Here is a 27,422-nt window from a genome sequence, read left to right as displayed (position 1 = left end):
GTTTATTATTTAAAATCTCCCCTGTTTCAGGGTTTGACTACTCTGACCTTTGTGTATTACGAATCAGTTATCTCTCTGTACAGAGCTTCAATGACTATGCCGTTTGTCTCTAATAAAACTAGACTCAATAAGGAATCTGAAAATATAAAGTATGACTTCTAATTATCTTTGTAAAATTTATGGTGAATTTCCAAAGTCAGAACAGGGGATCCAGAAATCGCTCTGGCCCTGTTTCACAAAAATTTAAACATCTCATAAAATATAGCTCATATACCTGTTTTGCTTCTTCCATATGAAAATAGACTCATCAAGATTCGATTCCATAATTTATTCATTATTTAATTCCATTTCTACTATTTTAGTGATTTTTCAAAGTCAAACTACTGCTACTTACCGAAAACTGTTTTAGTACAAATATTGTTAACTAGTTTATAACATCTTTACTTCAATTCATTCAAACTCTATACATGCCATATAAATCTTTAAACATAAAAAAAACTACCGAATTGATCTGAATAGTGTGCCCTGTTGTGTTGATCCGATCTACCCACTTCACTTCAAGTCAATCTACATAAAAATATTAAACACACACAAGTAAGCTTATTGAAGCTTAGTAAGCTCATAGGCATATAAACACAAATCATATCAAATATCGTACACAATCATATATCTATTAGTTTAACTATTTCATCCTCCAAATCACAATTTCATTAATAACTCATTGGAATAATTTCCATATGGCAACTCACAATTTAACTCCCTTAGGCCCATTTCTCATTTACTTCATTGTCAAATTAGGGAACAATAAGGAATTGAGTGCTTCATTATCACATTGCCATAGTAAACCATGGACTTTCACATTGATACGCATCACACACGAAGCCATAGCCTTGCCATGGTCTTACATGGTTCACATATCATACCGAAGCCATATCCTGCACATGGTCTTATATGGAATCACATTATCACATTATACCGATGCCATAGCCCACTATGGTCTTATCTGAGTCACATTATCACATTGCACCGATGCCATAGCCCAGCTATGGTCTTAAACTGCACACTTGTCACATATGTTTCATCAACTCATCAGGGTCACAGAATAGAAGCACTCAAATCCATTGTTCCTACTAATTTGTACTTTTAGTTACACATTATTCATTAGTTAATGCAAATTGATAGTATTCATCAACAATAAAATACTTTAACAATCATAATATTTTCATATCAAAACATTGAACTTTGCCATATGAACTTACGGACTAATTTGTAAAAGTCGTAGAAATTCAGGGACTATTCTTGAATTTTCTCCTTTCCACGATTCAGTTCGTTTTCTTGATCTATAATTATAAAATCATTCCTTCATTAGCATCCATTTCAATTCTATTTCACTTCACAATTTATGCTGTTCAAATTTCGAAATTGCACTTTTACCCCAAAATTTACAATTTTCACAATTTAGTCCTTCTTAATTCACCCATCAATTGAACTAATTTTTCTCAATTAACACTTTATTTTATCATTATAAACTATTTCAAAACCTTTTATATTCTTAATTTCAACAGAAACCTTCAATTCACAACTTTTTCACAATTAGGTCCTAAATATCATTTCCTATCAAAATCACTTAATAAAACCACCTTAATATAAAATTATAACTTAAATTTCATAATAATTCATCATAAAATTCCCTTATCCATCCAGGGTAACTTCCAATTTCACCCATAAAATCAAAAACTAATGAATTCTACAAGTGGACCTAATTGTAAAAGTCATAAAAACATAAAATTATCAAGAAAAGTAAGAATTAAACTCACATGATGTAAAATATGAAAACAAGCTTTCTCCAGACCTTCTATGGCGTTTTAGCTGAGAAAATATGAAGAAATGTCTAGATTTTTCAATTACATCATTATTTAACTATTAACTTTTATGCTATTTCCAATTTTGCCCCTTGTTCACATTGTTTTCTTGCTTATTTCATACCCAAACCGTCCAGCCATTAACCTTTGGGTCTAATTGCTCTTTAAATCCATCTTTTTAAATACTTAATCTATTTACTCACAATTTAACAAATTTTGCGCTATTTTCAATTTAGTCCTTTTAATTAATTAGCCATCCAAACGTTAAAATTTTCTAACGAAACTTTAATACTAACTCAATGACACTCCATAAATATTTATAAAAATATTTATAGCTCGATTTTCAACTTTGAGGTCTCGATACCTCATTTTTGACCCGTTTGACCTAATAAATTCTTTTAATTCACTAATTTCACCATTTCACAAATTCTTCTAAATTCTTACTTGACTCATAAATATTAAATTACTATCTTGTTCAATCTTATTTGTCGAATTTAGTGATCTCAAATCACCATTTCCGACACCACTGAAAATTAGGCCGTTACAAAAACCATGCCATAATGAGCTCAATGTTTCACCAAATCAACTTAAGGTTGGAGACAAAGTACTACTAAATGTAGTAGACCCTCGTATTGTCACTTCTAAACCTAATGGAGCAATCCCTCTTACGGTACTCAGCATTTTTCCATATGGGACAGTCGAGGTAATTCATCCTAAATTCGGCACCTTTAAGGTAAATCCTACCCTTCTAAAACCTTATTTTGAGTTTGATAGCAGGAATGAGGAGTGTAAACTCCTTGCACCACCATGACCACACAACAGAGAGGTAAGTCGAGCTTAGACTATAAATAAGCGCTCTTCGAGAGGCAACCCGAGCACTAACGGTGTTAACTTCTTTAAATTTTAGTTTTTAACATTTAAATCACTAACTGAGTACTTGAACACAGGATTTCCAAAAATTACACGGCTAGACACACGGGCGTGCCTTAGGCCGTACTCATACCACAGACGGCGACATGGCCGTGAGATACGGCCTGTGAAAACAGAGTGAAAGTTTTTCCCAACACGGGATTCGATACATTGCCATGGCAGTGCGACATGGCCATGAACGAAACTGTCAAAACAACACGAGCGTGCAACACGCCTGTGTCTAGAAACCATGGTTGAAACTGAAAAATTAACATGGGCGTGCAACACACCCATGCTCACTACCCGTGGTTGAGACTGTCAAAACAACACGGGCATGCGCATACATACACGGATGTGGGAGAAGTGAACAAAGAAGAACACGACTGTGGGACACAGCCATGTGCATCAACACGCCTAAAAAACACGGGCGTGGGCCGAATTTCAAACGAGCCCAAATTTGAAAATCATGAAACACACGGGCTAAAATAAGGGCACACGAGTGTGCCTCACGGCCATGTTCCCCAGTATCTATATAAACTCCTCACTATTCATCATCCCCTTCCTCAAAAAAACCCTAACCTTAGCAGCCAAAATCCCCTCTCCCACCACCGACCGGCCACTCCTTTCTCTTTTTTCTTCTATTTTTCTCCTCTCTCCCTCTCCTTTATCCCCTCTTCTCACCCTTGCACACCACACAGCCTCATTGCCCACGCCCGTAGCCGACTACATCACTCCTCCACCAAGTACTATTGCGTTTGTCCATTCTTTTCTCTCTATTCTCTTGTTATTTATTGTTATTTCTTGTTTATTTGAATGTTTCTGATGATAATCATGCTTATTCTCTTTATTCTTATTTAGAAACTTGTCATTTTAGTTAATGCATTATGATACATTCATCATTGTGTTTCCATAGATTTCATGCCATATTCCATATTATCATTACCATATGCACTAGGTATTTCGTTAGCACTATTCTTGTATTCTTAATGTTAATAATGAATTGATATATCTATTAAGACTTAGTTATTTTCAGTAGATTTTCCCTTTAGTCAGTAACCCCTATGAAGTATTCTTGTTTAGTTTTAACATGCCTGCATACTTTTATATGCTATTCTTTGGGATTATTCTTATAACTTCGTCTTTTCATTGCAGATACCATGACGAACCCAAAAGGCAAGAAGACTGTCATCCCCGTCTTAAAGAAATGAAAAGGAGCAGCATCCTCATCGGGTCCCACTGTCGAGATCAGGCACCCATTCCTCCAATTTCCACCGGGACCACATGAGAAACTTTTTCAGATATTACGGGCTTGACACCTAGGTGTGAGCTGTTGCATCAACTGGACTGCTTTAGAGTAGATCCAACTGGCTGACGCTGTTCGGGCTCTCCTGATGACTGACCCGTGGGGGCTTTTTTTTGAAATCATCGAGCCGACGTACCTCGAGCTCACACTCAAACTTTGTTCAACCTTCCACCTTCAAGTCATCATGATAGAGTTTGATGATCCTAGAATGGTCCAGTTCCATATTGGTAGTTTAGTCTGCTAGTTGAGCGTACCTGAGTTCGGAGTCACACTGGGACTATATACGGAGGAATTCATGGATGACGAAGACTTCGACAGCCTCCATCTCCACATCCACAACTCTCCATCAAAATGTTAGAATGCCTTAGTCCCTACCGCGGCCACCTCTAACCCCAACCGCTCCAAGGCATCAGCTCTCGCCCCATCCCTGAGATATTTACATGCCATCCTAGCCCACACCTTGACAGGGCAACGAGAGAGTATCGACGTCGTCGACATTCATGACGCCTATTTCTTATGGAGCATGGTGCATGGACACGTCTTCGACCTTGTCTATTTCATCGCCCTCGCCATTCGCCATCAGACAGAGCGGCACAAAAGGGAGTCATATCCATCGGCCCTTATGTGACTCGCTTGGCGCGGTATTTCGGTCTTCTCAATACAGCGGCATAAACATCCTCCCTCACCCTCATCGATCAGATGTCCCCACAGGGCATCTCGAGTATGCTACATATGAGGATGATCGAGCGACGACATGGATCTGATCCTCCCCAGTATCGCCTAGTCCAGTCAGCCGAGCAAGAGGACCCAGAGGACATTACTGATGATGTCCCTCCACCTTACAAGGATCCAGCCTCTCAGCCACCACCTATTCATAGTCCAGTTCATGTTGCGGCTTCACTTTCTGACATCTCTGAGCGTCTCACTCGATTCGAACAGCAGTGTTTTCAGCGCTTTGATCACATTAATGCTATCTTACATCAGATTTGTCAGCACCTTCACATCTCATCGCCATCCCCACCTCGCGAACCATTTGGCGATGAAGATTTTTAAAGACTTTTTATTTATTATTTATATTTTTACTTTTATCTTTATTTATATATTTAAAGTACTTTTTATTTTACTTCCCTTTAATACTATTTCATTTTTAGGTTTTATAATTTATATTAGATAATTTATGTTTTCGGCTATTTCTTTACGGGTAATTATGTTTCTTTATATTTCCTAAAGAGTTAGTGATTTTATCGTAGTTATAAAGAGCTCCAAAGCTCACTGTTACTTAGGAATTTACAACTCCACTGAAAAAAGTTCTCCACGACTGCTATGTCCTGCCCTACCACCACGATAACCTCTTCGCTGGACACTGTGGTTGTGTTGATAACCCAACCTCTACCACCACCGGAGTATCCTCCTCCACTCTCATCATTGCCTTGGTCGATTATTCTCCATAACTATAAGGAATTCATCCACAAATTTAGGAAGTTTCACTTCTCTTCCTCTCTTATTTCTATATTTTTCAGTAAATCTATCTTTGTACATTGAGGACAATGTACATCTTAAGTGTGGGGGGTTATTCATATCATCATCAGAAAAAATCCCTGAAATTTGTCTTGTTCTCAAATAATCTTCTCATATCATTTTTAGAATAAATTTTGATTAATTTGTGATTTTTATTGATATGTCTTGAATTAAAACATAGGCATTTATGCATTGATTGTTTAAACTTTAAGGAATTAAGGAATCAAGCATGAAAAGTTGATTTTTGAGAATTAAAAATTATTTAGGTTGTTTCCCCAAGTTTAGGTATTATCTTGAGTTGAAATTAACAGGTTTGACATCAAAAAGCCATAATTTTTGTGAGATTTTGAGCCTTTAGAGTATATATTATTTCCTTCATGCTCACTTTTATTGTTGCTATGAGTGCGTCAATATTGAATTGTTATTTTAGAACTTGCTTGATTATACATGTCAAGACCACACCTTTGATTTGATATGTCAAGATGATAAAGGCACTTAGGTTTAACCCACTTACTCTATAAAAGTCTACCCTCATAATTAACCCTTAGTGAACCCCATTGAGCCTAACAAGCTATTCATTGACTTACCCTCAATATTAACCCATAACCCATTATTGTTGAAATCCCCTCATTTGATCCCTATTTTTGTCGAGATTTGATTTGAATAAATTACTTAGCTATGTTTCATTTTTGATAGTCAGCAAAGTTTTATGTTATTTTGACTTGTTCTTAAAAAAAAACATGCATATTAGTAGTAACTTTTTGTTTTTGAGCTTAAGTATTTAATTCCATATCCCATGAAGAAAAGCTCAATTCTAGGATCTTCTAATTAGGAATGTAATGTATCAAGTTTTAGTATTTTTCTAGTTAGGTAATTTTTCAATTCAATATCGATTCTAACCTTCTTTTTTAGCTTGTAACCACACCCCCTAACCAAAGCCACGTTACAACCCTCTAAAGACCTTTTAATTGATGTATCATCTCAATATATAGTGGTGGAGATTTGATTTTCATGCAAGCCTATGGTAATAACTTTTCATATTGACTATTAAGTGCTAAATTTCTTGTCCTTAAACACCTCGAGTGATTTGAGTGAATCTTCAGTGAGGATGTGAAACTCTGTGATATTTTGAATCAAAGGTGATTACTTAGAAGATGGGAGACACTTATGTTTTTGTGATAAAATGCTCAACTTGGAATGTTTGAAACTTTGATGTTCTTCGTGTTGAATTTTCAATGTATGATTACTTATGGATTATTTTGAGACACTATTGATGAGAATTATAAGTTGAGAAGAATTTATTTTGATTGTGAGTTGAGGATTTTTCTTGAGGACAAGTAAACACTTAAGTATGGGGTTATTTGATAAACCGTAATTTATACATATTTTTATCTCATGCTTAGCACATTTTTGGATGAATTATCCTTAGATTTGGTGAATTTGATGCTCCCAATTCTTTAATTTCATGTTTTATACTTAGGTGAGCATAGGAGAGTAAAAAGAGCGAGAAACGGGCCAAAAACGGAGAAAATGGGTCAGCGTGGGAAATCAACACGGCCTGGGCTCCCTCACATGGGTAGTTCACACGCCCGTGTAGTTTTAGCAAACTCTAACATGGCCTAGACTTCCTTACACGAGCAGACCACACGCCCGTGTAGTTTTAGCAGACTCTAACACGGCCTAGACTTCCTTACACGGGTAGACCACACGCCCGTGTCTATTTAACAAACTCGAACACGGGTTGAAGCACTTGCACACGGACGTGTCCCTGTCGAGCCCAAGTCTAGTCCTATTCAGAAAAGGCCACTCTTGAGGGTTTTGAAGGATTCAAAAGCCTATATAAACACCCCAGGAGGTACCTAAGAGACACACAGAGGGTAGGAAGCAAGGAATTACACAAAGAAAGCTGATTGATCCATCTCAGAAGCCGGATTCTTCTTCAAGACTAAAGATTTCCCTTCAATTCCCTTCAAGAGTTTTTGGGTTTTCTTTATGTTTTGTTATCATTATTCTTTTGAGATGTTTTCCTTCACACTTATGAACTAAACCCCCCAAATACCTAAGGGGAATGAAACCTAAGATGGATCTTGTTATTATTTTCTAAATTATATGATAAATATTTGGTTTGTTCTTAATTCTTATTTTAATATTTCAGAATATTGATTCAAGTATTGATGTGTTTATTTAGAGGAGCAAAAGTCCCTGTCTAAGAGTAGATCTAGCATAATTGAACAGAGTTGATTGCACGCCTAGACATAGGGTGACATAATTTTGCCGGATTAGGGTGAAACCTAATAAAGGAATCTATAAATCGAGTTAATACAACACTAGGGGTTTTAATTAGAAAGATATTTCAATTAATCAACCTAGGGTTAGACATTGTTAGTCTCGAGAGAGATAATAATATAAATTAGGGATTTCTACGGATCAAGTCAAATGAATAAATCGTCTAATTTAGAGTCAATAACAAGTGAAGTCTAAGTGGATTTTTCGCTTGGTTATTGTCCAAATCATTCAGTTTTCCTACAAGATATTTCCCCAATTTACTTTCTGTGCATTCTTAGTTTAGTAATTAGTTTAGATAAAACAAACCCCTTTATTTTTAGGCTAGATAATAAAAAGAAAGTTAATACTAGTACTTTTAGTTCCTTTGGGTTCGACATCTGGGTCTTGCCATAAGCTATACTACTGTTTGATAAGGTGCGCTTGCCTTTGTCATGATAATAGTTAGTTTTCAAGAACGGACATTCATAAATTATAAAACTTATTACGATTCACATCAATCATATACAATTACTATGATAAAATATATAAATAATTCAAAATCAAATTATTATGGATCATAAACACAAAAACACAATTTTCTCTAAATTGAATTATGGTAACAAATTATGCACAATATTGAATAAATTAACATGACATAAACACAATAAAAAATAATCTAAAAATAAAAGGACCAAAACTAAAACTTCACTATTTTATTAATAATATAAGTAATGGAAAAACATCCCTTGAAAATGAAAGAAAAGCCAAGTCCAAATAACACGCATCAAAAGGAGAAAGCTTTTCTTTTACATTACTTTTATATATAGTTTATAGATATATACTGATATTGATATATTTTAATGTATCATTTTAACTGTATTGATATTTTAAATAGGTTTAAATATGACTAAAGTCCCTAAGCTTCAGTCCTCAACTTTTATTTCCTATGCTTCCAAGAAATATTTTAAGATAAAAAACATTTGTAAAAAAGAGATGATTGTACTGAAACAAATATATTATTTCTTTTTAATAATTTAATACCACATCAACAATTTAATTTTAAATTTCAAAATTTTCAATTAGATTTAATTTTTTCAAGTTAAAATATTAAAATTTAAGATAAATATGTTAATATTAAAAAATAAAATTATGTGGCCTCCATATTGCATGCAATCCTTCATTTTTCAAATAAAAAAAGCTAAAATTTTACTTTAAAGTATCTTATTTAATATGTTTAGCATTGCTAAACTAAACATTAATCTCTCTATTCATCTAATTTAAAATTACAATTCCTTTAATAACATTGTTAATGCAATTTTACGATATAATAAAATTTAATTAATAATTTTATGAATGAAAAACTTAGGGTACATTTACACAAAATCGTTCATAAAAATAATAAAATATAAAAGCCAAATATTCGTTAAAAGTAAACACAAGTATAAGAGAGGAAAAAGTTATAGGCACATTGAGACGTAAGGTGTAGCTGGTCCCCTAAAAGCAAGCGTATGGATGGTAATTAAACACATCCCCTTGAAAAAGATCTATTACTTGAAGTGAAGTATTTTAAGAAAATTGACTTTTGTATATTTACATCTTGACTACACACATGTTTACTCTAAATGAATGGTAAGCAATGTTGAAATTAAATATCAAGTTTCCAGATTAGTAGACGCAACCGCTGCAGTTGACTGGGACCCATGATGTTTTTCATTTTGGTGGGGAAGCTCTTGTGACCATGGGATCAAACTCATCGGTGGAAAACAACAGTCACAGTTGTCTGGACATGGACGAGGCAGTTCCCAGTTACTTGCCAATATTTCTTGCTTTGTCCCTCCTTGTTGGGACCCAGCTTCCACTAGTGGACCCCAACACTCTACTTTGTTGAATTCCGGAATGTTTGAGTGAAAATAAACCCATACCAATGCTTCCTGTAATTCTGGGTAGTTCTTTAGCAAATTCCCGTCTCCATGGACAAACGCCTTCAGTACCTTTTTTTTTTTAATTTCCAGAAATTAAATACAGAGAAATGATAATAAAGAATATCAACAAAAAATGAATGATCAAAAAACGTACCACGGGTAGTTCATTGCAGAAGATGAAGTATCTAAGTCTAGCACACAAGTCCAAGAGGAAATGGCCCCCGCTTATGTGACAATGGACGTGTAGTGACATTTTTCCCTTCACTTTCTTCCATTCAGCCACTACTTCGTCCCTGTATAATTTGTTCGCCCAACCCTGCAACTGTAATCAAACCCCAAATCCCCTGTTTTTTTATTCTAAATAATAAAAAAACAAAAAACTCAAAAGAAATATGAGATAAAAAGATTTACCTGAGAGTTGTTAATTGTTTGTGAGATCGCTAAGGTAAGTTTCGATGTTATATCACTATGTGTAAGTGTATAAGTTCTGGGAAGCTTCCCTGGGTGCTTCTTCTCATCCACTCCTAAAAACAGAACTTTTAGCTTTGATGCCTCGAATATAGCTGGCCCAAACAACCTTGCTACCTGTTTCAATCCATTCCAACACGTCAAACCAATATATAATCTCCCAAGTCCACCCCCCCACCCACAAAGAAAAAAAGGAGGAAAGATTACAGGAACAATAGGTAGATTCTTCTTCTTGGATCTTCTTCTTGAAACAAAAGGAGACTGGTTTTGTTCAAAGACTGAAGGTCTTGGCTTTGTAGGCAGAATCGGAGCAAAACTCAAAGTTCCCATGTTAATCTTGAAGCTCCAACTTTGATGGAGAGAAGCAGCACCCCCCAACCAAAAAAAAAACTATTCAACAATGAAATACTACTAAACGGCTAAACCCCAAAACAATAAACCAAGATAAGTAGGTATTAGATAGAGTATTATTAGCCAAAAAGAAAGAGAGGAACAAAGAAAAAGGAGAGTGAGACTTGGAAACTTTGGCTACTTTTGTTTGCTTTCAGCTTTTGATTTTGCTTGTATGGTAAGCCAACTTGAAGATCCCATTGATTGGAATTGCGTTTGGGGAAGGGTTTTGAGATTAAATATGATGTTTATTTTTCAAGTAAAAAAAAACGAACACATGAATAACATAATCAAATTGTAGTCAGTTGGCTACAAATTTTAAAAAAAAAAGACCAGAGAGGTGTTTGACAATGACACATGGATTGGTTTGTGTAACGTGTTGAGTGCGGGTGTCACCCTGATGTTATTAGTGACACTTATTTCATTAGTTTTATATTTAGCATTTGGGAGCTATCATATTTCAATTGCCGTGTAAGGTTAGCTGGGAAATGTGATTTTGGGGGTCTCATTAATATTATTATTGTAGTTTTTATTGTCGTATAAAATTAATATAAATTATTTACTTTAATATATGTAAACCTATAAGTTTTTCAAATATCATTATAATATATAATAAAAATAAGTAATTAAATAATTAACGTGAGTATATGGAATATTTTAATTTTAGCCTAAAAATATAACGATGGCATATATTTAAGAGAACGGAGCAATTCTTATATTCTAGATTAAATTGCATTTTAGTTTTCCTACCAAAATAATAAGCACAACTTGATTAGGTGGATAAGTAGCTCATAAAAGAAAGTAAATATGAGGGATAATTATTTTTATCTTAATGTGCCTATAGTAAGTATATCTGAAAAATAAATTTTAGTTTAGAAAAGATAAGAGAGAGAAAATGATAGAGATGTATATGTTAATTCAAAATTATACATTTTTTAATGTTTTATTTTTTTTCTTTTTCAACTATACCAAGTAATCAATGAAAAGAAAATTATATGTTCTTTCTATTTTTTATCTCTCCTACTAAGCACATTTACAAAAAAAAATATGCTTTTTATCTTTCCACTCACCTAAGCAAAGCCTAAATGGAGATAAATAATTCCTCATTAAAATTGTGTCATTCAATACTCTTGATGTATAAGTAAGTTGTCTATTTTTAATAAAAAGATTAATATGCAGTCTAAAATATAATATAAGGATTGTTATGAAAATTTTATCAAAAACACTATCCTTCTTCTTTGTACTAGTGTAGGCCATTTTGCAATGATTCTAGCGCATCGTTCTAACAATAAATTTGTGTAATCAATTCTTTTTTTTGTATTGGAACATTTTTAAATATTTATAGTGTTCCAATAACTATAAATGAATGAGTGTAATTAATCAAAAATTATATTATTTAATTTTTAAAAAGAATTATAACTATTTAAATAATATTATTTGAATAGTATTAAATGAATAATTATGTGTTTATTTTAAAGACATTATTATTCGAAAGACACCTATTAATGAAAGATGTCTTTATAAAGAGACATGAAAATTCCTATAAATAGGAATGGGATTTCATTTGGAAATCATATTAACAAATTCTCATATTCTTTCTTTCCTTCCTTATTTTTCTAATATTTTTAGATTATTCTATAAAGTATTATTGTAGAAATCCTTTATAGAAATTGAGTTTCTTGTCATACATTGCTCAGTGTGTAGTGGGCTATTCTCATCAATGCAAAACGCAAATAGTCATTGGCTTCATTGTATCCTCGAGGTTAATTTGCTTGAAACTCATTTGCACACCGAAGATAGGTGAGGGCGAATATAACCTTAAAGATAGTGACTTGATACACGCCTTGAAGCCTTGTCCTATTTCTTCTTATGTTCGAGTTTCATTAGTGTGTTCGAGATTTTCCTCACCGGAGATTTGTACTAACAATTTTAAGGTTATATTTCATGATGACTACTACAACACATGAAAGTGGAACACTAAGGGAGCTGGCTTCCAATTTTGTTGAACTTGATCGATTTGATGGTGGCAATTTTTGATGATGGCAGAAAAAGATGCACTTCTTATTATCAACTTTGAAGATTGCTTATGTTTTGGATACTCTAAGACCTGAAGAGACTGAAAATGAATCTGTTGCTACAACCCGAGAAAGACAAAAATGGGACAATACTGATTACATGTGCATGGGCCACATATTGAATGGTTTATCTGATGGTTTGTTCGACACCTACCAAAACGAGGACATTGCTAAAGAATTATGGGGCAAATTGGAGACAAGATACATGACCGAAGATGTTACAAGTAAGAAATTTCTTACCAGTCATTTCAATAATTATCAAATGGTTGATGGTCATTCTGTTATGGAACAATTCCATGATATTGAAAAGATGCTGAATCAATTCAAGCAATATGATATGAAAATGGATGAAATGATTGTTGTATCCTTCATAATAGACAAACTTCCTCCATCTTGGAAAGACTTTAAAAGAAGTCTAAAACATAAGAAAGAGGAAATATCTCTTGAGGCTTTGGCAAATCATCTTCGTATTGAAGAAGAATATCGAAAGCAGATCAGAATATAAATTCTAAAAATGCCAAAGTGCATGTTACGGAGGAACTACATACTACTAAACCATTCAAGAGAAAGTTCAAACAGACTGATAGAGCACATAAGTTCAAAAAGAAATAAAAGGGCTAATGCTATCATTGTGGTAAACAGGGACATTTCAAGAATAAATATCAATTTTTAAAGAAGAAATCATCTTCTAAAGCTGATAATAACGAAAAGTTTGTTGCAATGACATCTGAAATTAATATGGCACAAGATGACAATATATGGTGGATTGATACCGGAGCAACCAAACATGTGTGCAAAGACAAAAGCATGTTCACAAAGTTCTCACAATGTGCAAATGACAATGTCTTGTACATGGGAAATTTTTCCACCACGGCAATCAAAGGCAAAGGGTCTGTTGAACTATAATTCACTTCTGAAAAGGTTTTAACCTTAAATGATGTATATTATTTACTAGAAGTTAGAAAGAATTTAGTGTCTGGCAGTCTGTTGAATAAGTTTGGTTTCAAACTTGTTTTTGAGGCAGATAAGTTTATATTGTCTAAGGGAGGAATTTTTGTAGGGAAAGGGTATATGTATAAGAGTATGTTCAAACTGAATATTATTAAGAAGAATAAAAATATTATTTTTGCTTATATGGTTGAATCTTTTTGTTTATGGCATTATAGGTTAGGTCATTTGAATTATAGAAAATTGAATGACATGTATAAGTTAGATTTAATTCTTGTTTTTAATAATGATATTGAAAAGTGCAATACATGTATGTTGACTAAAATTACAAGAAACCATTTCCCTAAGGTTAAAAGAAAAACAAAATTGCTTGATTTGATACATAGTGATTTATGTGACATGCATAATACTCCTACATTAGGTGGAAAGAAATATTTTGTTACTTTTATTGATGATTGTTCTAGATATTGTTATGTATATTTATTGCATTCAAAAGATGAAGCACTTGATAAATTTAAAGTTTATAAATCTGAAGTTGAACTTCAGTGTGAATCATTTATCAAGTACTTAAGATCAGATAGAGATGGAGAATATTATAATCCAAGTTATTTTGGATCCACTAGGATTGTCCATCAAGTTTCAACCCCTTACACACCACAACAAAATGGTGTAGCTGAAAGGAAAAATAGGGTCTTGACTGAAATGGTAAATTCAATGTTATCATATTCAGGTCTTGGACAAGGTTTTTGGGGAGAAGCTATTCTAACAGCTTGTCATATATTGAATAGAGTTCTTAATAAGGAAACTAAAATAACCCCTTATGAACAATAGAAGAAAAGGAAATCAAACCTTAATTATTTGAAGGTTTGGGGTTGTAGAGCTATTGTCAAAGTTCCAACACCTAAATGTAAAAAGTTATGTGAAAGAGGAATTGAATGCATATTTATAGGATATGCACATAATAGCAAGGCATATAAGTTCATTCATATAGGTTCATGGTAATTGAACCAAACGATTCAATTTCAATTAATACTGTTATTGAATCAAGAGATGCTATTTTTGATGAAAATAGATTTAATTCTATATCAAGACAATTACAGCCACAACAGTTGATTCATTCTTCAAATGAGAATGAGATTCCATTGGAACAAATTGATAATAATGATGAATCTTGTTAAGAATTAAGAAGAAGTAAGAGGTTTAAAAAGGTCAAAGATTTTGGACCAGATTTCACTATGTTTCTTGTAGAAGGACAAAGTGAAAGTATAAGCAATAAGATACCTTATTGTTATAATATAGAATCTGATCTTAGGAAGAGGCAATAAAATCTCAAGACTCTGCTTTTTGGAAAGAAGCAATAAATGATGAGATTGATTCAATAATGGGAAATCAAACTTGGATCTTAGTTGATCTTCCACCGGGTTCCAAACCAATAGGTTGTAAATGGATCTTCAACAAAAAAAATGAAGGTCGATGGAACCATTGATAAGTTTAAAACAAGGTTGGTAGCCAAAGGTTTTACACAAAAACAACGTATTGATTACTTTGATACCTATGCTCTAGTAGTAAGAATTGCTACAATTAAACTCTTAATATCACTTACCTCTATATAGAATTTGGTTGTTTACCAAATGGATGTTAAAACTGTATTTTTAAATGGTGAATTGGAAGAGGAAGTGTTCATGGAACAACCGGAAGGATTTGTTGTTCCAGGACAAAAGCATAAGGTTTGTAAGCTTGTTAAATCTTTATATGGGCTTAAACAAGCACCAAAACAATGGCACCAAAAGTTTGACAATGTTGTTTCAGCTAATGGCTATAAAATAAATGAATTCGATAAGTGTATATATAGCAAATTTGAAATGGAAAAGGTGTCATAATTTGTTTATATGTAGATGACATGCTCATTTTTGGCACGGATTTGGAACAAATAGAAAACAAAAAGAAATTCTTGTCAAACAACTTTGCTATGAAGGATATGGGTGTAGCAGATGTTATTCTTGGGATTAAAATAACCCGAGATGAAAGCACTATAGCTTTATCACAATCACATTACATTGAAAAGGTGCTTACAAAGTTTGATCTTTTGAACTGCATACCAGCATCTGCACCCATGGATCCTCAAATAAAATTAGTATCTAATGCTGGTAGGAAAATTGATCAATTGAAATATGCAAGTCTAATTGGTTGTCTTATGTACATAATGACTTGTACAAGACCAGATATTGCATATGTTGTTGGGAAATTAAGTAGGTACACAAGTAATCCAAGTAGTTTGCATTGGCAAGCTTTGAATAGAGCACTTAGGTACTTAAAGAAAACTATTAATTATGGATTGTGTTATAATGGATATCCTCCAGTTTTAGAAGGGTATTCAGATGCTAGTTGGATTACCAGTTTGAAAGATCATGCATCTACTAGTGGATGGATCTTCATTCTTGGTGAATGAGTCATTTCTTAGGGTTCCAAGAAACAAACATGTATTATTGATTCCACCATGGCAGCAGAATTTATTGCATTAGCCACTGCATCTAAAGAAGCAGAATGGTTAAGAAATTTACTTTATGATGTACCTTTATGGCCTAAGCCAATTTCACATATTTCTATTCGTTGTGATAGTGAGGCTACTCTAGCAAAGGTATATAGCCAAGTATATAATGGAAAGTCTAGACACATTGGATTAAGACATAGTTATGTCCGACAATTAATCTCTGATGGAGTGATCACTATTAATTATGTGAGGTCAAGTGAAAATTTGACGGATCCTTTGACAAAAAATCTTGCTAGAGATGCAATAAAAAGGACCTCAAAAGGGATGAGACTCAAGCCTATTAATTGGAGTCACCCATGATGGAAACTCAACTCAATGCTTGGTATAACGTCAAGTATTGAGTTCAATGAGACAAAGTACATCATTAGTATGTGACTGTTAGCACTATATATAAATCCATCCTAAGATTAAAGTGCTAGGTACCCGTAATGATAAGGAAATGATGAGTAATGTACTCTTAATGGACCCATAACATAAATATGTTAAAGTGTTATAATTACGGGAACACTCTTGATGGGATCTACCTATGTGAATGAAAGTGTGGCCGCTTCTAGGAGCTCAAGGGCTTGGCTCCGACAGCACTCATGAAAAGATGACATAAACACATGGCCATAATAGTGTCCCTAGATACTATGTATTGACCGATGTTGAAATCATTATGTAAGATGTGTTCAGTTAATCAAATGAAATAGTTGGTTCAAAGCTTAGTCTACCATGCGATTTCGATTAACTTTAACATGTTTTCACTAAGTGAATGTTCAATCGTAAGATACCTTCATTTATGCAAATTGATTTCCAAGAATATCAAAATCTAAAATATTTTGACAATAGGGGGAGATTGCTAGAACATTTTCAAATATTTATAGTGTTCCAATAATTATAAATGAATGGGTGTAATTAATCAAAAATTATATTTGATTTTTAAAAAAAGAATTATAACTATTTAAATAATATTATTTGAATAGTTATAATTAAATGAATAATTATGTGTTTATTTTAAAGACATTATTATTCGAAAGACACCTATTGATGAAAGATGTCTCTATGAAGAGATATGAAAATTCCTATAAATAGGAATGAGATTTTATTTGGAAATCGTACCAACAAATTCTAATATTTTTTCTTTCCTTCATTTTCTAATATTTTTAGATTATTCTATAAAGTATTACTGTAGAAATCTTTTATAGAAATTGAGTTTCTTGTCATTCATTGCTCAATGTGTAGTGGGCTATTCTCGTCAGTGCAAAACACAAATAGTCATTGGCTTCATTGTATCCTCGAGGTTAATTTACTTGGAACTCGTTTGCACACCAAAAATAGGTGGGGGCAAATATAACATTAAAGATAGTGGTTTGATACGCGCCTTGGAACCTTGTCCTATTTCTTTTTTTGTTTGAGTTCCGTTCGTGTGTTCGAAATTTTTCAAACATCAGATTTGTACTAACATTTTGCACAAATTAAAATTCAGCTTTATAACAATCACATTACTTGTTTCGTACAATTTTGACCTCAACATTATGCATAGTTGGTGCGTGAATATTTTATAATTTATTTAATACTATTTATTTAATATTTAGTACTTAAAGAATCGGATACCGGTATCCACCAATTTCAATAAAAACCCAAACATCCACTTATGCGGTATTGCCTTGTTTTATATCGAAGAGATTAAATGAAAGTGTGTACCATTTTCTCCACGTTGCTCATATTCGTTTTTATAAAAAGAATAAAAAAATCTCTATCACGAAATAAAAACATTTAAAAAAAAAGAAAAGAAAAGAGAATATCCATATTTTTATTGTGTGGATGGCCCAAATCTCGACTGTTATTTGCTAGGTAGTCAGACCAGAAGCTGGGCTTCAAATAGCTGTGAAAAGGGCCTCAGTTTGGCTGAGGCCTGAGGCTTGATGGAGTACTGCCGCAAACTGTCTAACGCAAAGCTTAAAAGAAAAATCATTCTATTTAGATTGTTTATTTAACTAAAAATGATTTGGTAATTTTTTTAAAAATAATTTTTCAAAGAAGTTTTAAGTAAGACGTATAATATGAATTGTATGAGATTAAGGGTGTTTGTTTTATTGGTGTGTGCAAATTGTTTTAATAATTTACTTTATAACTAAGTTTTCTAAAAATATATTTTAGTAGAAAAAATATCTATTTAATAAATAAAAGTAAAGTTATAATTGTGGCAATGAATTACGCCTTGAAGACGTAAACAGTGGCCGGCGTAGTGTAAGTAATGAATGGTATAAATATAGGTGCCTAGATTAAAAGATTACCACGTAAATAAACTGCTTCACATATTTATAAAGATATGTCAACATTTGGTGATAAGCCAAGACCTGAAAACAATGATTGGTTGCTGGCTCTGCCTTTGAGAGGTCCATCACCAAAACTCATATCCCGTTTGGTTATTATGTGATTTATTGGTTTGGTTAGCAGGGTGGAATTTGGAAAGGCCGAATCAAAGACGAAAACCTAAGCTTTATTCGGGATAATGGGTCTTCAAAGTCAAAAACCAACCAACATCAGCTACCGAAATAAGAAAGCCGGAAATGGTAAATTCCCCTTTCAACTAAATTATTATTTATCACATAATTACATAATTTAGTTTTATTTTTTAAAACAATCTAGTTATTTTTATACAAAGCTTAGTATTAACTATAATTTTACCTCAACATTTAAATAAAAGAATAAATCTGCTTAAGTGTGTTTGAACTCATATTTTTTTACATTGATAATAATATTAATATCAACTAAATGAAGATTTTATACACAACAACAATCTAATTTTTAAATTTTCTTGTAATAATATTTAAAGTGCATTTAATATTACTTCTAAAAACATTTTGAAATAAAAACATTACTAAATAAAATACTTTTAAATTTTTAAAAGTATTTTTAAGATAAAAAAGTTTTACAAAATTTCTTTTTAACTAAAACGAAAACATAAAATTTTAACTTTTACTCAAAATTTTTTTATCTAATAGATGTGGCCTCAAAATCGGGGAAAAAAACCTAATTATGTGACTAATATTAACCGTTACTAATTTGACCATTTTTCCTTTTCTTGGTTGCTAAGGTATATACATATCATGAACTTGAAACGCATTATTATATATATATATATGTATAAATAAATTAAATTCTCAAAGTCAACACCATAACATGTTACATGATTGACATGAAATTGAAATTTACCTATGAATTTTTGTCCAAAATCATTTTTCAATTTAATAAATTTTTTAAGTATAGGTAAAAATTTGAGTTTGAACAAATATCTCCTTGGTTACTTTTGTATAAAAATAAATGCAATTCTCATTTTCTTTGTTGCAGACACTAATAAAAATATTTATACTTCAAACGAGTTTAAAATACTATTAAATATTTTTGTTTACTTTTAGTATATCATGAATATATTTTGTAACCTCCTAAATCATCTTATACAATTTTGTTATTTTACTTGTAAGAGAGTGAATAATAATCTTATATTTAATAAAAAATATATGAAAATTTTTTTTATAATATACATGTTCGGGTTTATTATTATCTCTATTAATAATATTGTCTTTAAAATTTGTACTTATATTTTTTTAAATGTGTAATATACTTTATTATTAGATGCAACCATTTAATGAGATTTTAATAAAGTAGGAAAATTTAAAGTTTGAATTCTAAAGTATATAAATATGTATAATTCATTAAATATCCAAATTAAAAAGAAAAAAGAAAATGAAAACATTGGTTTTGCCGTCAAAAATAGAAGAACCTTATAATGGTTCACTTTCTTTTCGTTGAATCGCCTTGCTTTTTGTAATTGTCACTACATAGGGCATTAAGCTTATAAAACACTCTTAGAAAGAGAAACTCGTGTAAATAAACACTTTATATTTTTCGTTCTTGTTTCATCCGGTAGTAATATTTCTCCGTGATCAAATTGTTTCAAACCAAAAGTAAAAAAGAAAAAAGAAAAATGGCCGCAGCTGCTACACCTCCTCCTGTTGCTGCTGATGCTTCCTCTTCTTCTTCTCCTTTGACTTTGGCTTCTTCGGCATGTGAATCGGAGGAAGTAGCAGTGAACGAAGGACAGAATCAGGAACAACAAAAGCAAGACGGAATTAAAGAGTGCTTGCACAAGACTAAGCCAATCCAGTTCTTAGGTCGTACTACGCCTATTATTCTCCAAAACGACAATGGACCTTGCCCTCTCCTTGCCATCTGTAAGTCCTTTTTCTTTCCATTTCTAGGGTTTTAGATTTTGATTGTTTTCTAATTGTATTGCTTAGGTGATCCGGATTGGAATTTCTTTAGATTTTTTTTTTTTTAGTTTAATCTTTGGTTGACTTCTCAGGTTTGTAGTTTTAGTGAAAAGGAAGTTGGAGAATTTCGATTTGCGTATTGATTGTTGCCGGAGCGATTTATAATCGATCTTTTTGATCATTTGGAATGTTCTGATAATCTTTTAATTATTTACCGTTCCTCCTGTTGTTTGTGGAAAACCTTAGACCGTGAATTGAAGTAGAAAAAGGAAGATTTTGGGAATGACATTTTCTGTCAGTAAATTGGATTTGAAACATGATCAAAAGTCTAATTGCGCTATATTGTTAATTTTATGCAAATTACAGTTGGAGGTAATTAAGTTTTGAAAATGAACACTTGTTGGGGGCTGTGACAGGTAATATTCTCCTTTTAAGGAACAATTTGAGCCTGAGTGCTGATATAGCTGAAGTTTCACAGGAGAAATTGCTCTCACTGGTAGCTGAGCGCCTGATTGATTCTAACAGTAATGTCAATGTAATTTCTTTCCTTTATTATGCTCAGCTCATTAAAAAGCTTGTTGCTGCTACAGTAGGATGATACTTATATATCCTTTTGGCATATAGAATAAAGATGCAGGGTATGTAGAAAACCAACAGCAGAATATTGCAGATGCTATTGATTTACTTCCGCGCCTTGCTACAGGGATTGATGTGAATATTAAATTCAGGAGGTTAGTCTTTTCATCTCTCTCTCCCTCATTTTTTTTCTATAAATGGCCTCTTTCTTCAGTTCTTATTGAATTATGTGTACAACTTGCAGAATTGATGATTTTGAGTTCACTCCAGAGTGTGCCATATTTGATCTGCTTGATATTCCCCTTTATCATGGCTGGATAGTTGATCCCCAGGTATGCTTAATGCATAGCAAGTATTCTCAAGCTAATAAGAATCGTGTATTCCAAAAGAAAGAATTGCATTTATATGTTGTTACTGCCTTTGTTGATTATATAACTGTTGTCTGCATCTACATCATTTCATATCAATAATCCTGCCACGCTCCTCATGTTACTCAAGGAAGCTTGTTATGTGCCTAGTACATAGGTTAAATAAGATTCTCAGTATTCTTGGTCCCCATGAATACTGCCAACAGACTAAAATGTTCCCTTTCTGACCGATTATATGCCTTTTGGGTATTTACTTCATTATAGTATGAACTATTATTTTACTATTTGTAATAACGGCGCTTTAATGGCTTTAGATATAGCAGCTGTAAATATGATTGTGTAGAAAATTGCAGCTGGACAAAGGAGCATTTGCTAGTGCACCATAAAGCATATTGAATTCTGTTATTCTATCTAATTTTCCAAGCTGGGGCACCAATAGTTGAAAAAATGTGCCAAAGAATGTATAGTTTCTTGTATGATCTTGACTATGGCTCTGCTGTATGGTCAGTGGTACATAACATCCATATTTTTAACGATCAAGACAAATATGAGTAACCCTTGTACACAAAATCATGTTTTCAATTGTCCGAGCAGCTTACCTCCAGATGAATGAGCTAGGTAGTTGGGCTCTTGATGGACTGATTTGTACTTCATTGTTAACAAGGGTTCATATAGGTTTTATGACCACAAACCATTTCAAGTTGAGTCTGTAGCTTGTTTGGCTAGACTTTTGTGTTATGGTTCAAGTTATATTAGACATTAAATTTTTTTGTGTATCAAATTTCTAATGTTTGAGATAGATTAAGTCCCGTTATGGATATGTTACATGCATTGCTTTATGGGTTTTCTGATTATGCATGCTTGTATGTTCATTTATAATCAGATTGTATTGCTTGCTTTTCTAGATTATTATATATATTTTTTTTCTTTTCGTATTATACATCTCATTTCTTATAGCCATTTATATCACTGTTCTGTTATTTTCTGAGACGTCCATCCTGCTTAGATCTGGCTTACAAGGTTTGGACCTGCACATCTTGATTTTCGATTAATCGCACATTATGTAGTACAAATTATTTGGTCTAGTATTTGATGGTTTATTGTCATGGTACACATGTGCCAGGACTATGAAACTGCTAGTGCCATTGGGTCAAAATCCTATAATGCTATTATGGGGGAGCTTGTCGCATTGGAAACTCGAAATATGGAGATTTCACCCAAAAACAACTCTGAAGATTGTGTGGATTTTGCTGCTGCAACAACTGCCACTCTAGGTGTTCCCTCTCCCTGCCTGTCAAAAACGAGATCTTTTGATGATTCTCCTCATTCTGTTTCTGACCAGCAAAGCTTAAGAAAAGGGGATCTTGAGGAGGAAGCAGAGCTAATGAAAGCCTTGAAATTATCAGAGGCTGAATTGCCAACCTCAAATGGTGATCCTGGCAGTTTAGATATAAGATCGTGTTCAAACAACCCTGTTTCTGTAGATTCTGTAGATAAACAAGAGGGGGACAGAAGTGCCGAACATCAGAACTTGCACCAGCATGAACCATCCTTTTCAGATAATTGCATTTCCTTGAGCAATAATAGTGTTGGTAAGACGTGTTTTCAGACCGTGTCAAAAGAAGAGTTGCTAAAGACTGATGATATTAATCAGGATCAGTCATTTTATGTTAAATCTGGGGATATTACCCTTTCTAATGATGTGGTCGAGGAGAATAATGTTGAAACAATGGTTGTTAAGGGGAGTAGTGCTGATGAATTGCTCCAGATTGAAAATGCAGTTACTATTTCTCTTGCAAAAAATACTGCTTCTGCAGATGGAAAAAATACTGAAATTTCACAAGGGGGTGGAAATATTGAGATACAATCCACATCTGCAACTGATGCTCTTGACATTCCAGATAATGTGAATGGTTGTGACACGACTGAAGAATCATCTGTGTCTTTACAGAATGCTGGTTCAGATTCATCTAGTGGCAGAATACATCATTTAGATGTGCCTGAAGTGTTCACTTCTAGTCTTGATGGAAGTGAACCTATATATGAAGGTGAAGACTGCATATTAGATTCAATAACAACAACATATCAAGACCGGGAGCCTATATATGAAGGTGAGGTAATTCTTGCAAAACAAGCTGGCAAAACAGCTGTGGAGGACTCCAATATGAGGTCTAAAGATGAAATCAATCTGCAGCAAGGTTAGTAGGTGTACCTTATCAAAAATGTAAATCTAAAGTGTGGTTATCTTTCTTTCATCAATTTTAGCTTCTTTCTTTGTTGTGTTTGCTATTTACCTTTTGCTCGTTGCTTGTTGCTTCCTCAAAAATTGTTATAAGGGAAAACTAATGTACTTGCTTGTTCATTTCAGTTTTTTTAAATTGTTAAAAGTACTTTTTTATCCAAATGGACTTTTTTGTTTAGATATTTTCATGTGTTTTATGTGAGATGACCTAGTATTAACTTCCTTAGTGCTATACAGGGGAGTTGATTGGAAACTTCTTGAAGAACAATGCCAGTCAGTTGACCTTTTATGGGTATGTTGAGTAGCTTTTTATCGGTTTAAAAATCTTATTTACTTTTGAGTACATTATAGTTTTATGGCATGAGGAAGCTTGCCATTCAGTGACTATTAATATATTTTGCAGGCTTTTTTGCTTACAAGATGGTCTTAAAGAACGAGAGCTTTGTGTTTTCTTTCGTAATAATCATTTCAGCACCATGTTTAAGGTTACGAACTGGAGTGACTTTTTCTGTGACTTATTGCTTATAGCTGTCTATGAATTGCTAATTATGCTTGTAACTCTTGAACAAATTTACTAAATTAATAGGCCAATTTTTCTACCAGTTTCTTTATTGCTCTATTTTAATTATTTCTTGGTTTGATGAAACTCATGCAGTATGACGGTGAACTTTATCTTTTAGCTACTGACCAAGGCTATCTAAATCAGCCTGATTTGGTGTGGGAGAAACTAAATGAGGTAAAATTATTATCTTGAGACCTTAACCAAGAATCATTTCTTTGAGTTTTGGGTGTCATTTATGTTGTACTCAAACTTGGTAAAGTTGGAATATTTATATGGTTGCTTATTTGAAGTCTCAAAGTATATTGTTTTTCTTGAAGTTTGTCATGATGTTTAACCGGTCTTTTTTGCTTTAGCATTATAAAGTAATGGAAAACATAATAAATGAGCGAGAACAAAAATCTTTGCCCGTCAGTGGTTTTAGTCTTTGGAAAGGAAGTTCTAGCTATAGCTATGGTCTGTGGATTTTCCTATTTGTCGATTGTAACAACTATAATATGAACAGAGGGAAGAATATTACCCCTGAATTTACATATTGTGCTTTGAGAAAAAACTAGATCTTTCTCCATGCTGTGCGGTAAACAAGTTCATATGTAAACAACCATACCTTAAGTAACAAGAAATAGAAAACTGCTTTTCAGATATAGATTTTTCCTTGTTTATCCATACTCCACAGTACTAATAACTTTAAATGCTCTTTCATTAGATGATGCATTTTCTCCATTCTTTTATATTTTTTGCCCTTTTCAACTTCCTAATATGATAAAAAAACTTTTGAAATTTTTTTGCTAAATATATTAAATTTTAAATTCGTACCTTCTTACTGTTGTAAATCTATTTCATTTCTGTTCTTGGTTCTTTTGAGTTTGGTATCCAAAACTTTACCCGTGCTTTCAGGTCAATGGAGACACACTATTTATGACTGGCAACTTCAAAGAATTCAAGGTGGATAGTCATACCAATGGTGCTTGGGATCAACAAAATGCTATGGCTAGTACGGCTGTATGTATATCCCTTTGGCAAGAGTATTATGAATGTCTATTTAATGAATTTAGTGAAACTTACATACGAATTACCTTCTGCAGGACTATATTGCCAGCATTGATAATGCAGCACAAGGTGGATTGGATATAACGTAATTATACTAACTTTTGGTTATGTGTATTTGCATTATTTTCTTTTTCAATTGTTTCTCTTGATGCCAGTACTTTCTAGTTAGCCTCAGTGATTAATCTTTTTTACATATTGGAAGTCATTCTTTTGTGGATATTAGACGTTTGATAATATTTCTGAAATGTTGTATCCCGTATTTATCATTTGGAAAGCCAGTTGTGTTAAAATATCTTTTTTAATATTTCTTGCATGAATTAAAATTTCTATAAACATATTTAGTGGTTATTGATTCTACGATGATATCACCACAGCTCAGATTTACAGCTCGCAATAGCTTTACAACAACAGGAGTTTGAACAACAGCCACAGCGTCAAAATGTGCAGCAACCTCCGGTTGTTGGTGGTTCAAGATTAGTAACAGGTCCCCAGGTATCTTATTCTCTTTTCCTTCTAGATATCATGAAATAAGTATCATATTAGTTTCTGATCTCCAATTCCTGGCCCCTGCATCTGGAATGTTTGCATTGATTTGTGGTGTGATGGGCTTTCTTTTCTCAAACTCAGCTGGACTGACCTGGGCCTCTAAGGCTTTGCTTAGCGTGAAGGATAGGAAAGTGGTTATGAATTTTAATAGTTTTTTTGGGGTACAAGAATTTTCCATCCTCAATTCTTTCCAACTTTTATACAAGGCAAAACGTAACTGACATGAAAACTATTGTTGTATAATAATATTATTTGTTCAGAAAGGAAACCGTTTTGATGGAAGAGATATGCCTATAGTAAGTATATCTGAAAGAGTTGAATAATAATTGGGACTAAATTGGGCTTTCCGTTAGTACCCTAAATGCTAGTCTGACTTGTATATAATCTAAACAGTTGCCTGAAATATGGAGAGTAGATGGTATGACTTTAATAGGCTTGTTATGACTTATAGGATGTGTTTAACAACTATTATGAATGAATCCTTTACTATTATTATGCACTTCTACATTAGATAGAGCGACTTCAATTCATAGATCAACTTTGTTTATGGAACATTAAATTCTGAATAAAAGAAGTGGCGTCTTGCAGGTGCCAAGAAACAGCGGAAGGAACCCGTCATCTTCAATGCCAAGGCAAGATGCAAAATCAAAAGAAAAGTGTATTGTGATGTGAGGTTGGTTGGTTTTTAAAGCATCATTCAGGAAGAGTCTTGGAACTGTAAATGATTTGTGTCTTGTGGTTCAATTGGTATTTCAACACTACTAATAAAACCCTTGATTAACCGCATACATACTGTGATTTTAGTATGAGGGAAGTAATTTACTGTAAAAAGGGGGGAAGTACGGGGGGGCAAAATTATATCATCAGTCCACGGCTGCATCATCTATAGATGATTGATAAATCAAATGGAAGTTGGGTGGTCCCAATTATAAGGCAGGCAGGTTGAGCATGGTTATTGGTATTTATGTGATTGGAATAGGTGTGTGTGGAAACAGGAGAAGCCATGGGGAACAATAAATTGAGATGAGGGATTTGGGACAGGATGGGGGAGTGATGGTGATGTAGCGTAAAACAATTTGACAGACAGCATTAGGGATTTAAGTTTTGAAAGAAAAGAGTGGGATGGATGGGATGATGATTATATATAAATGCAGGTGTAGGGTGGTTTGATCTCTTTCTCTCTCTGTGCCTCTGGTCAAAACTCGATTTTCATCTTCCAACTGGTCAAACATAAATTGGCTTGTTGTAGTGTCAGGGTCGACCATTGGTTTTGGGCCTTATCTTCTTAAAATTGACTTATCACTGGACGCCATGAGCGACCACAATATATACATATCATAAGAGACTGTTCAATTTAAATGTTTCTAATTTTATATATTACTATTTATATCTTGAGAAATTATCGTGGCGTTTCTTAACATTTTCAAGTAAACTAAAAGCAAAAATGGTGCATTTTTTTTATGCGAAACCTAAAACTATTCGGAACTTCATTTTAATATTTGAATTAGAGGATAAAAACGTTTGAATTCATGTTGTTTTACATTGAAAATAATTTGGATTTCAATTGAGTTGAAATAATATTTTATATTTATTACTATCATTGTTGTTTGC

The 27,422-nt window shown here is 33.1% G+C and overlaps 3 protein-coding genes across 3 annotated transcripts; 2 read left to right on the top strand and 1 right to left on the bottom strand.

Annotated features, from left to right (window-relative positions):
- Positions 1–9,225: 9,225 nt before the first annotated feature.
- LOC108468973 (protein STAY-GREEN homolog, chloroplastic-like) lies at positions 9,226–10,920 on the bottom strand. Its single transcript, XM_017769843.2, has 4 exons — positions 10,455–10,920; positions 10,191–10,364; positions 9,934–10,101; positions 9,226–9,848 (listed from the first exon to the last, which is right to left on the bottom strand). The coding sequence occupies exons 1-4, from the start codon at positions 10,575–10,577 to the stop codon at positions 9,510–9,512; spliced, it is 804 nt and encodes a 267-aa protein (XP_017625332.1). The 5' UTR covers positions 10,578–10,920; the 3' UTR covers positions 9,226–9,509.
- A 1,769-nt stretch (positions 10,921–12,689) lies between these two features.
- On the top strand, positions 12,690–13,217 carry LOC128296584 (uncharacterized). The gene has a single exon (XM_053032011.1). The coding sequence runs from the start codon at positions 12,690–12,692 to the stop codon at positions 13,215–13,217; it is 528 nt and encodes a 175-aa protein (XP_052887971.1).
- Positions 13,218–19,916: 6,699 nt separating this feature from the next.
- Positions 19,917–27,170, top strand: LOC108469802 (uncharacterized). The gene is made up of 12 exons (XM_017770848.2): positions 19,917–20,431; positions 20,887–21,005; positions 21,095–21,201; positions 21,291–21,378; positions 22,538–23,612; positions 23,894–23,948; positions 24,060–24,141; positions 24,312–24,392; positions 25,113–25,217; positions 25,301–25,350; positions 25,640–25,757; positions 26,400–27,170. Exons 1-12 carry the CDS (start codon positions 20,185–20,187, stop codon positions 26,481–26,483), a joined length of 2,211 nt encoding a protein of 736 aa, XP_017626337.1. The 5' UTR covers positions 19,917–20,184; the 3' UTR covers positions 26,484–27,170.
- Positions 27,171–27,422: the final 252 nt, after the last annotated feature.

The sequence above is a fragment of the Gossypium arboreum genome, chromosome 8 (assembly GCF_025698485.1).
Source record: "Gossypium arboreum isolate Shixiya-1 chromosome 8, ASM2569848v2, whole genome shotgun sequence".
Classification (NCBI taxonomy): domain Eukaryota; kingdom Viridiplantae; phylum Streptophyta; class Magnoliopsida; order Malvales; family Malvaceae; genus Gossypium; species Gossypium arboreum.
Note: the sequence above shows the minus strand (reverse complement) of the source record. Positions and strands in the feature narration are given on the sequence as shown.

Coding starts and splice junctions, on each gene's coding strand:
- LOC108468973 (XM_017769843.2), bottom strand. CDS start 10,577: ATGGGAACTTTGAGTTTTGCTCCGATTCTGCCTACAAAGCCAAGACCT. Junction 10,102..10,190: donor AAACAATTAACAACTCTCAG/GTAAATCTTTTT, acceptor GTTTGATTACAG/TTGCAGGGTTGGGCGAACAA. Junction 9,849..9,933: donor TCTGCAATGAACTACCCGTG/GTACGTTTTTTG, acceptor AAAAAAAAAAAG/GTACTGAAGGCGTTTGTCCA.
- LOC128296584 (XM_053032011.1), top strand. CDS start 12,690: ATGCACTTCTTATTATCAACTTTGAAGATTGCTTATGTTTTGGATACT.
- LOC108469802 (XM_017770848.2), top strand. CDS start 20,185: ATGGCCGCAGCTGCTACACCTCCTCCTGTTGCTGCTGATGCTTCCTCT. Junction 21,202..21,290: donor GTGAATATTAAATTCAGGAG/GTTAGTCTTTTC, acceptor TACAACTTGCAG/AATTGATGATTTTGAGTTCA. Junction 24,142..24,311: donor ATTTCAGCACCATGTTTAAG/GTTACGAACTGG, acceptor AAACTCATGCAG/TATGACGGTGAACTTTATCT.